This window comes from Lampris incognitus, chromosome 20, assembly GCF_029633865.1.
Source record: "Lampris incognitus isolate fLamInc1 chromosome 20, fLamInc1.hap2, whole genome shotgun sequence".
Classification (NCBI taxonomy): Eukaryota; Metazoa; Chordata; class Actinopteri; order Lampriformes; family Lampridae; genus Lampris; species Lampris incognitus.
The window spans coordinates 695001-707596 of record NC_079230.1 but is presented as its reverse complement, the minus strand read 5'-3'; the positions used below and the strand labels follow the sequence as shown (position 1 = coordinate 707596).

Below are 12596 nucleotides of genomic sequence, written 5' to 3'. Positions count from 1 at the left end.
CCTCTGTCTAGCCAATCAGTACAAGTCCTTTTCTCCTTCCTTAGTTTCTAACCTGTCATACAACTCACCATACGCCTTTTCCTTTGCCTTTGCCACCTCTCTCTTTGCTTTACACTGCATCTCCTTGTACTCCTGTCTACTTTCTTCATCTCTCTGACTATCCCACTTCTTCTTTGCCAACCTCTTCCTCTGTATACTTTGCTGTACTTCCTCATTCCACCACCAAGACTCCTTGTCTTCCTTCCTCTGTCCTGATGACACACCAAGTACCTTCCTAGCTGTCTCCCTCACTATTTCTGCAGTGGTTGTCCAGCCATCTGGCAACTCTCCACTACCACCCAGTGCCTGTCTTAACTCCTGCCTGAACTCCACACAACAGTCTTCCTTCTTCAACTTCCACCATTTGATCTTCGGCTGTGTCTTCACTCGCTTCCTCTTCTTGGTCTCCAAAGTCATCCTACAGACCACCAGCCGATGCTGCCTAGCTACGTTCTCCCCTGTCACCACCTTGCAGTCTCCAATCCCTTTTAGATGGCGCATTCTACATAAGACATAGTCCACCTGTGTGCACTTTCCTCCACTCTTGTACGTCACCCTGTGTTCCTCCCTCTTCTTGAAATATGTATTCACCACAGCCATTTCCATCCTTTTCCATCTGTCCTTCCACATTTCTCTCCTTGACACCATATCTACCCATCACCTCCTCGTCACCTCTGTTCCCTTCACCAATATGTCCATTGAAGTCCGCTCCAATCACCACTCTCTCCTCCTTGGGTACCCTCTCCATCACTTCATCCAGCTCACTCCAGAATTCTTCTTTTTCGTCCATCTCACACCCGACTTGCGGGGCATATGCGCTGATAACATTCAGCAATACACCTTCAGTTTCCAGCTTCATACTCATCACTCTGTCTGACACTCTCTTCACCTCCAGCACGCTATTGACATACTCTTCCTTCAGAATGACCCCTACCCCATTTCTCCTCCCATTTGCACCATGGTAGAAGAGTTTGAACCCACCTCCGATACTCCTGGCCTTACTCCCCTTCCACCTGGTCTCTTGCACACACAGGATGCCTATCTTTCTTCTCTCCATCATGTCAGCCAGCTCTCTCCCTTTACCAGTCATAGTGCAAACATTCAAAGTTCTGACTCTCACCTCCACATGTCTACCCTTCCTCCTCTCCCGCTGCCTCTGGACATGCCTCCCCCCTCTCCTTCTCCTTTGCCCAACAGTAGCATAGTTTCCACTGGCACCCTGCTGGTTAACAGTACTGGTGGCGGTCATTGGTAACCCGGGCCTCGACCGATCTGGTATGGACGTCTGATTTATGATCTACATATTTGATTTGGCAAAGATTTTTACGCCGGATGCCCTTCCTGACGCAACCCTCCCCATTTATCTGGGCTTGGGTCTGGCACTGCTGCACTCAATGTCTGTATGTTTTCTTTTAATATCTTGTATTATCCTGAGCCTTTGGTATTTTTTATTATTATTATTTTTTTTGTCTACATTGTTTCTTTCTTTTCTTTTTCCTCTTATATGTTATTATTATTGTTACTATTATTATCGTCATTATTATCATTACTTATTACGGTTTTATTGCTTTTCAGAACTGTTCAGTGTTGAATGTTTTGTTTGTTAACATTGAAAAATGGCAATAAACTTAAATCATAAAAAGAAAAGTACTATATAAATAAAATTATTATTATCTGTGGGTGTGCGTGTGTGTGGGTGTGGGTGTGTGTGTGTGTATGACAGGGAACCTCGGCGTGTGTGTGTCCACCGCGGGTCCACCGGCCTTGGCTTTAACATTGTGGGAGGTGAGGATGGAGAGGGAATCTTCATCTCATTCATCCTGGCTGGAGGACCTGCAGACCTTAGTGGAGAACTTCACAAAGGAGACCAGATCCTCAGTGTGAGTAACACACTACAGACACACTACATACACACACTACAAACATGCTACATAAGTCAAGTCAATGTTATTTGTATAGCCAATATCACAAATTATAAATGTGCCTCAGGGGCTTTACAGCAACACAACATCCTGTCCTTAGATCCTCACATCAGATAAGGAACAACTCCCTAAAAACTTTAACAGGGAGAAACAACAGGAAGAAACCTCAGGGAGAGCAACAGAGGAGGATCTCTCCCCCAAGACGGAGACAAATCACAGCAATCCTCCTGGCATTTAACCACATACACTATATCGTGTTGTTTGGGCCGGGCGACCAGATCCTTAGGGTGGACCAACTTCTGGTGCAGCGTGTTTTGGGTTGTCTCAGTGTTTTCTCATATTCTTTTTTTCTCCAGGCGTTGAGTTGGCATACTAAGACGGGCAAGTGACGCTAACCCTAACACCACCCTAACCCTAACCTTAACGGATCAGAGGCTTGTGTACGGTTTGGCTTAACTGCGTTGAAAAAAACAATCAAGTGCATGAGTCAGCAAAGTTGTTGGGATAAATGTGAGTGCAGCACAAGGGTAGGATGGTTTGCAAGTGGCTGCCTCTATGTTTAGACAGGCTTCCTTTATTAGGCGGTATGCACTCACATTTTGAGCATTGTTTTTAATCGGTTCTCTTGTTTGAATTTGCACGACCTCTCGTCTGCCAATCAAATCAATGCGCATTACTCTAGGCAACCGGAGTTTGCCATGGCGGCGACCAGTCCTCCAGGTCAAGGCAGGGGGCCATGTCACTAGACGAAAACGCCTTTCAATCCTGGAAGTTCAACAATAACTTCCTTGTGAAATCAGAAAAAAAGCTCTGACTTTACTGTACAGTGTAAAGCTTATTTATGAAATCAGAAAAGAGCTCTGACATTACTGTACAGTGTAAAGCTTGTTTATGAAATCGGAAAAGAGCTCTGACATTACTGTACAGTGTAAAGCTTGTTTATGAAATCAGAAAAGAGCTCTAACATTAATGTACAGTGTAAAGCTTGTTTATGAAATCAGAAAAGAGCTCTAACATTAATGTACAGTGTAGAGTTTTTTTGGAAAATCATAAAAGAGCTCTGACATTACTGTACATTCTAAAGCTTGTTTATGAAATCAGAAAAGAGCTCTAACATTACTGTACAGTATAAAGCTTGTTTATGAAATCAGAAAAGAGCTCTGACGTTACTGTACGGTGTAAAGCTTGTTTATGAAATCATAAAAGGGCTCCAACATTAATGTACAGTGTAAACCTTGTTTATGAAATCAGAAAAGAGCTCTGACATTACTGTACAGTGTAAAGCTTATTTATGAAATCAGAAAAGAGCTCTGACATTACTGTACAGTGTAGAGCTTATTTATGAAATCAGAAAAGAGCTCTGACATTACTGTACAGTGTAAAGCTTGTTTATGAAATCAGAAAAGAGCTCTAACATTAATGTACAGTGTAAAGCTTGTTTATGAAATCAGAAAAGAGCTCTAACATTAATGTACAGTGTAGAGTTTTTTTGGAAAATCATAAAAGAGCTCTGACATTACTGTACATTCTAAAGCTTGTTTATGAAATCAGAAAAGAGCTCTAACATTACTGTACAGTATAAAGCTTGTTTATGAAATCAGAAAAGAGCTCTGACGTTACTGTACGGTGTAAAGCTTGTTTATGAAATCATAAAAGGGCTCCAACATTAATGTACAGTGTAAACCTTGTTTATGAAATCAGAAAAGAGCTCTGACATTACTGTACAGTGTAAAGCTTATTTATGAAATCAGAAAAGAGCTCTGACATTACTGTACAGTGTAGAGCTTGTTTATGAAATCGGAAAAGAGCTCTGACATTACTGTACAGTGTATAGCTTGTTTATGAAATCAGAAAAGAGCTCTAACATTAATGTACAGTGTAGAGTTTTTTTTGGAAAATCATAAAAGAGCTCTGACATTACTGTACATTCTAAAGCTTGTTTATGAAATCAGAAAAGAGCTCTAACATTACTGTACAGTATAAAGCTTGTTTATGAAATCAGAAAAGAGCTCTGATGTTACTGTACGGTGTAAAGCTTGTTTATGAAATCATAAAAGGGCTCCAACATTAATGTACAGTGTAAACCTTGTTTATGAAATCAGAAAAGAGCTTTAACATTACTGTACAGTGTAAAGCTTGTTTATGAAATCAGAAAAGAGCTCTAACATTACTGTACAGTGTAGAGCTTGATTATGAAATCAGAAAAGAGCTCTAACATTAATGTACAGTGTAAAGCTTGTTTATGAAATCAGAAAAGAGCTCTAACATTAATGTACAGTGTAGAGTTTTTTTTGGAAAATCATAAAAGAGCTCTGACATTACTGTACATTCTAAACCTTGTTTATGAAATCAGAAAAGAGCTCTAACATTACTGTACAGTGTAAAGCTTGTTTATGAAATCAGAAAAGAGCTCTAACATTACTGTACAGTGTAGAGCTTGATTATGAAATCAGAAAAGAGCTCTAACATTACTGTACAGTGTAAAGCTTGTTTATGAAATCAGAAAAGAGCTCTGAGATTACTGTACAGTTTAAAGCTTGTTTATGAAATCAGAAAAGAGCTCTAAGATTGATGTACAGTGTAGAGCTTGTTTATGAAATCAGAAAAGAGCTCTGACATTAATTTACAGTGTAGAGCTGAGTGCGCTTTGCATGAAACAAGCTTGAACTGATATGTATTTAAAAAGAAAAATTCCTACATCTATATACACACACACACACACACACACACACACACACACACACACACACACACACACACACACACACACACACACACACACACACACACACACAGTTGGGTCCATAAGTATTTGAACAGTTACACAATATTTGTAATTTTTCCCCTGTATACCACCACAGTGGATTTGACATGAAGTATGTATTTGTGATGTGATTGAAGAGTAGACTTTCAGCTTTAATTTAATGGGTTGGATAAAAATATGGCATTGACAATTAATATTCAATAGTGTAACCTTTCTGACTCACAACTCACAACAACGTCTTATGGTAGTTCCTAACTAGGTTGGAACATGTCTCTTCAGGGATCTTAGCCCATTTTTCCATGGCAATTTGTTCAGCTCATCCAAATTGCATGGTTTTCAAGCACAGACATTAAACTTGAGCTCCCGCCACAGATTCTCAACAGGTTTGAGATCTGGGCTCTGAGAGGGCCACTCCAGGACCTTGTTTTGGTGTCCTTCAAAAAGTTTTGGACCAACTTGGATGTATGCTTTGGGTCATTGTCTTGCTGGAAGACCCAGCAGCGACCTAAAGCTAGACTGGCAGCAGATTTCTTTACACTATCCTTCAAAATGTCAACTTAATCTTCTTTCTTCATGATCCCATGCACCCGAACAAGGTTCCCTGTGTCTGAAGCAGCAACAGCCCCACAGCATTAAATCAAATCAAATCAAATCAAATCAATTTTATTTGTATAGCCCAATATCACAAATTACAAATTTGCCTCAAATTATGCTCCCACCACCATGTTTAACTGTGGCAACTGTGTTTTTAGGGTTGAAGGCCTCTCCCTTCCTTTGCCAAACAAAAGCAACATCCATGTGCCCAAACAGCTCAAGTTTAGTCTCATCAGACCAAAGGACGGACTTCCAAAACTCATGCCCATGTTTCAGATGTTCACGGGCAAACTTCAGTCTGGCTTTGATGTGCCGCTGTGTGAGCAATGGAGTTTTTCTTAGATGATGACCTGGAAACCCACCATGATGAAGAACCCTCACAACAGTCTTCCTTGAAACATCAAGTCCAGAAGAGGCCAGTTCAGCAACAGTCATCTTGGCAGAGAGAGATCCGGGGATTGTTGTTGACATCTCTGACTATTTTCCTCTCCAAAGTTTTTGAAATCTTGCGCTTTCGACCACGCCCAGGTTTGTTTCTAACACAATTTGTCTCCTTGTGCTTTGCAATGATGCAACATACAGCTGTTCTCGACACTGTGAAATGCTTGGAAATGGCAGTATAGCCTTCCTCCTTAAGATGAGCATCCACTGCCTTCTTTCTGAGTTCCAGACTGATTTCTTTACTTTTTGGCATGATGAAATTACTTCTTACCAAGAATTTAAGAGTAGTCCCTCCTAATCAAGTGTTCAAGTGCCACTAGCCCTGTTCACTGGAGTCCCTTAAGTAAAGTTCAATGCTGACTAATTGCTCAGGTGTGGTTTGAAAGCAAAAAATCACAAGGGGGCTAATAATTTTGACCACCTCAATTTTCACCACATTTGGTATAAAGCAAACCTGAAGATTTATTTTACATTCCAAAATTTACCAAATATGGGTCTTAACATTGATGAATGTTTTACTATGTTACTTTTTATGAATGATGCAAACATTGGGCAGAATTTTAAGGAAATGTTCCATAGTTCCCTGGGGGCTAATAATGTTGACCTTAACTGTGTAAGGTGTGTGTGTGTGTGTGTGTGTGTGTGTGTGTGTGTGTGTGTGTGTGTGTGTGTGTGTGTGTGTGTGTGTAGTGTATGTATATATATATATACACACACATATATATATAGTGTGTATATATATAGTGTATATATATGTTTACAAGATGGTAGTGAGACCAGCTATGTTGTATGGTTTGGAGACAGTGGCACTGATGAAAAGACAGGAGGAGGAGCTGGAGGTGGCAGAGATGAAGATGATAGGATTTTCACTGGGAGTGATGAAGAAGGACAGGATTAGGAACGAGTATATTAGAGGGACAGCTCAGGTTGGACGGTTTGGAGACAAAGCAAGAGAGACAAGATTGAGATGGTTTGGACATGTGTGGAGGAGAGATGCTGGGTATACTGGGAGAAGGATGCTGAATATGGAGCTGCCAGGGAAGAGGAGAAGAGGAAGGCCAAAGAGGAGGTTTATGGATGTGGTGAGGGAAGACATGCAGGTGGCTGGTGTGACAGAGGAAGATGCAGAAGACAGGAAGAGATGGAAACGGATGATCCGCTGTGGCGCCCCCTAACGGGAGCAGCCGAAAGTAGTAGTAGTGCCATTAATCAATTTTGAAAGTTTGTTATTTGAAGTTATTGTTTCATTTTTTAGTTTCTCAATCTTTCCAACAAAATATTCATTAAAATAGTTAGCAATATCTTGAGGTTTAGTAAGGAAAGTACCATCTGACTCTAGGAAGGAGGGTGTATTTTCCCCCGATCTACCCATTAGCTCGTCTCGTCTAAAGTTTTCCACAGTTTCTTTTCATCGTGTTTAATTTCATTTATCCTGTTTTGATAATACCTTCTTTTCTTTTTTCTATTTATTTTGTCAGTTGGTTTCTTAGTGAACAATATAACTTCCAGTCAGTTGCATTACCAGACTTAACTGACTCAGTTTTAATTTTATCTCTCTGGGCCATCAAGGCTTTCAGTTCCTCATCAATCCAAGCTGCTTTTCTTTTCCTTACTGTGTATTTCCTAATGGGAGCATGTTTATCAGCCACTTCTAAAAACATATTTGTAAAAGGTTCAAGTGCTGCATCCACATCATGTATTTTACACACATTATCCCATTGCACCCTGTGTAAGTCCCTAATGAAATCACCTCCAGCACACTCTTGACATACCCTTCCCTCAGAATTACCCCTACCCCATTTCTCCTCCCATTCGCACCATGGTAGAAGAGTTCAAACCCACCTCCGCTACTCCTGACCTTACTCCCCTTCCACTTGGTCTCTTGCACACACAGTATACCTACCTTTCTTCTCTCCATCATATCAGCCAGCTCTCTCCCTTTACCAGTCATAGTGCCAACATTCAAAGTTCAGACTCTCACCTCCACACTCCTGCCCTTCTTCCTCTCTTGCTGCCTCTGGACATGCCTTCCCCCTCTCCTTCTCCTTCGCCCAACAATAGCATAGTTTCTACCGGCACCCTGCTGGTTAACAGTACCGGTGGCGGTCGTTGGTAACCCGGGCCTCGACTGATCCGATATGGAAATATTATTTATGATCCGCATATTTGATTTGGCAAAGATTTTACATCGGATGCCCTTCCTGACGCAACACCTGATGCCCTTCCTGACTCCCTTCCTGACTCAATTAATCAATTGTGATTAATGGTCATTAATCACAATTGATTGACCATTTTATGAAAAATAGAGATTGTGAATTTGACTTTCAAGCTGTTCAAGTAAATACAGTAGAAACACTTGTTAGTGGTGTAAATAGTGAAAAACCCTCAGGATTAGATAACCTTGATGGAAAACTCTTCGGAATGGTTTCTGGCCCTATTACATTATCCATATGCCATATTTTGAACCTAAGTTTACAGAAGGGTGTATGTCCCTTGGCATGGAAAGCCGCAAAAGTTATTCCTTTACCCAAAAACAAGAAGGACATGTTTACAGGTGTTAATAGCCGTCCTATCAGCATTCTTCTGGTGCTAAGCAAGCTTATGGAAAGAGTTGTGTTTGACCAGGTTTTATCTTACTTTTCTGTTAACAAACTTAACTCTGAATTTCAGCATGCCTACAAAAACATCACTCTACCAGTACTGCTTTGATGCAGGTGACTGATCAGTGGCTGAGGGATATAGACAGGAAAAGGATTGTGGGTGCTGTGCTACTTAATTTTAGTACTGTGTTTGTTTTAATAGACCACGAGATGCTTTTAATGAAATTTGCTGCTTATGGCTTTAATAATTTGACTCTCTTAATTAGATGAGGAGCTACTTATCAAACAGAACACAGACTGTTTACTTTAACGGTAGTTTTTCTACTGTAAGGACGGTACAGTGTGGTGTTCCTCAGGGAAGTTGTTTGGGCCCATTGCTCTACTCTATGTTTACCAATGATATGCCACTTGTTTTGAGTAATGTTAGCATAGCTATGTTTGCCAATAATTCCACAGTGTACATGTCATCAAACAGTGTGGATGAGTTAAATGTTCTATTGGAAAATGATATGAAATTAATTTTGGACTGGGTAACCAAAAACAATCTAGTTCTGAATGTATCAAAGATGTATTGTTTTTGGCTCAAACCATGCCTGAAGATGTCAGAACCAATTAAGCATATCTATCGAGGGCAGCTGCATAGAGCAAGTTACTGAGGTTAAACTGCTAGGAGTCGTTCTGGATGAAGAACTATCATAGCAGAATCACGTAGACAAAATAGTTGTAAAAATGGGGGGAGGAATATCTATGATAAGAAGATACTCCTCTTTCCTTACGCCAACTACTGTCTTACAGGTTACACAAACCTTGGTTTTGTCACACCTTGACTACTAACCAGCAGTCTGGTCAGGTGAAGCAAAACAGGAGCTAAACAAGCTTCAGATAGTGCAGAACAGAGCAGCACGTCTTGTACTCAGGTGTTCAATGAGAAAAGGTATAGACCAGATGCATCATGATCCTGCCTGGCTGAAAGTAGAAGACGGATTAACACGCAGTCTTCTAACGTTATTCAGGAATATAGTTGTGTCAAAACAACCCTACTGCCTGTACAAAAGAATAACGGTTGTCAAAACAACCCTGCTGCCTGCACTCAAGAATAACTGTTGTCAAAACAACCCTGCTGCCTGTACTCAAGAATAACTGTTGTCAGAACAACCCTGCTGCCTGTACTCAAGAATAACTGTTGTCAAAACAACCCTGCTGCCTGCACTCAAGAATAACTGTTTCACAGGACAGACATGAACATGGAACAAGACAAAGAAATTCCTCTACCCAGAGAAATGCAATGAAAAGAATTGATATGTATAGGGCCGTTTCGTAGTGGACTAGCTTGATTTCTTGGTGGAATAGGTTGATTCCACAGTGGAATAGGTTGATTTGTCAGTAGAATAGGTTGATTTCTCAGTAAAACAGGTTGATTTCTCAGTGGACTGGGTTGATTTCACAGTGGAATAGGTTGATTTCAAAGAGGAATAGGTTGATTTCTCAGTGGACTTGTTTGATTTCACAATGGAATATGTTTATTTCGCAGTGGAATAGGTTGATTTCACAGTGGAATAGGTTGATTTCTCAGTAGAATAGGTTGATTTCTCAGTGGACTGGGTTGATTTCACAGTGGAATAGGTTGATTTCAAAGAGGAATAATTTGATTTCACAGTGGAATATGTGGAATTTACAGTGGAATGTGTTGATTTCACAGTGTAGTAGGTTGATTTCACAGTGTAATATGTTGATTTCTTAGTGTAATAGATTGATTTCTCAATGTAGTAGGTTGATTTCACAGTGTAATATTTTGATTTCTCAGTGTAATAGGTTGATTTCTCAGTGTAATAGGTTGATTTCTCAGTAGAATAGGTTGATTTCTCAGTGGACTGGGTTGATTTCACAGTGGAATAGGTTGATTTCAAAGAGGAATAGGTTGATTTCTCAGTGGACTTGGTTGATTTCAAAGTGGAATATGTTGATTTCGCAGTGGAATAGGTTGATTTCACAGTGGAATAGGTTGATTTCAGTGTAGTAGGTTGATGTCACAGTGTAGTAGGTTGAATTCACAGTGTACTTGGTTGATTTCAGTGGAATATGTTGATTTCACAGTGGAATGGGTTGAATTCTGAGTGGAATGTGTTGATTTCACAGAGGAATATGTTGATTTCACAGTGCAATAGGTTGATTTCACACTGGAATTTGTTGATTTCACAGTGTAATAGGTTGATTTCACAGTGGATTAGGTGGATTTCTCAGTGTAATAGGTTGATTTCTCAGCGTAACACGTTGATTTCTCAGTGTAACAGGTTGAGTTCTCAGTGTAACAGGTTGAGTTCTCAGTGTAACAGGTTGAGTTCTCAGTGTAACAGGTTGATTTCTCAGCGTAACACGTTGATTTCTCAGCGTAACAGGTTGATTTCTCAGTGTAACAGGTTGAGTTCACAGTGTAACAGGTTGAGTTTTCAGTGTAACAGGTTGAGTTCTCAGTGTAACAGGTTGAGTTCTCGGTGTAACAGGTTGAGTTCACAGTGTAACAGGTTGCCATACATTGTTACTCAAGTTTTAAAAAGCAACTGAAGACGTTGTGTGTGTGAGTGGTGTGTGTGTGTGTGTGTGTGTGTGGAGGCAGGGGGTTGTGTGTTGGGCTTCTCTAATGATGCTGGTTGAATTGAGGTGGGGGGATTGGGGGGGTGACTTGAATTTGTGATGCAATGGTGTTGTTTTAGGTAAGCATGCACATGAAAGCATGTGTATACATGGTTGTTTGTAATGTGGACCCCAGGAAGAGTAGCTGTTGCCCTGGTAACCGCTAATGGGCATCTAAATAAACAAACACACACTACAAACACGCTGCAAACACACCGCAAACACACTGACACGCTACAAACACACTGCGAACACACTACATACACCCTACAAACACACTACATACACACTACATACACACTACAAACACACTACAAACACACTACAAACACACTGACACACTACAAACACACTACGAACACACTGCAAACACTGCGAACACACTACATACACACTACATACACACTACATACACACTACAAACACACTACATACACACTACAAACACACTACAAACACACTACATACACACTACAAACACACTACATACACACTACATACACAGTACAAACACACTACATACACACGGCAAACACACTACATACACACTACAAACACACTACAAACACACTACACATACCACATACACACAAAAAACACACTACAAACACACTACAAATACATTTCGAACACAACATACACACTACAAACACATTACAAACATACTACAATTACTCTGCACACACACTACAAACACACTACAAACACACCACAAACACTCTACAAACACTCTACAAACACACTACATACACACCACAAACACTCTACAAACACACTACAAACACACTACATACACACTACATACACACTACAAACACACTACATACACACTACATACACACTACAAACACACTACATACACACTACAAACACACTACAAATACATTTCGAACACAACATACACAATACAAACACATTACAAACATACTACATACACACTACATACACACTACAAACACACTACAAACACACTGCATACACACTACATACACACTACATACACACTACATACACACTACAAACACACTACATACACACTACATACACACTACAAACACACTACAAACACACTACATACACACTACATACACACTACATACACACTACAAACACACTACATACACACTACATACACACTACAAACACACTACATACACACTACAAACACACTACAAATACATTTCGAACACAACATACACACTACAAACACATTACAAACATACTACATACACACTACATACAAACTACAAACACACTACAAACACACTACATACACACTACATACACACTACATACACACTGCAAACACACTACATACACACTACAAACACACTACAAACACACTACAAACACACTACACATACCACATACACACTAGAAACACACTACAAACACACTACAAATACATTTTGAACACAACATACACACTACAAACACAATACAAACATACTACATACACACTATAAACACACTACAAACACACTACATACACACTGCCAAAACACTACATACACACTACATACACACTACAAACACACTACAAATACATTTTGAAGACAACATACACACTACAAACACATTACAAACATACTACAATTACTCTGC

The 12596-nt window shown here is 40.0% G+C and overlaps 1 protein-coding gene across 1 annotated transcript in view; it reads left to right on the top strand.

Annotated features, from left to right (window-relative positions):
- LOC130130658 (disks large homolog 4-like) overlaps positions 1-12596 on the top strand; it is a 137734-nt gene that overhangs the window by 60983 nt on the left and 64155 nt on the right. Inside the window, exon 8 of the mRNA XM_056300420.1 lies at positions 1763-1919. Coding sequence (XP_056156395.1) covers positions 1763-1919 — 157 coding nt within the window. The remainder of the gene's footprint in view (positions 1-1762; positions 1920-12596) is intronic.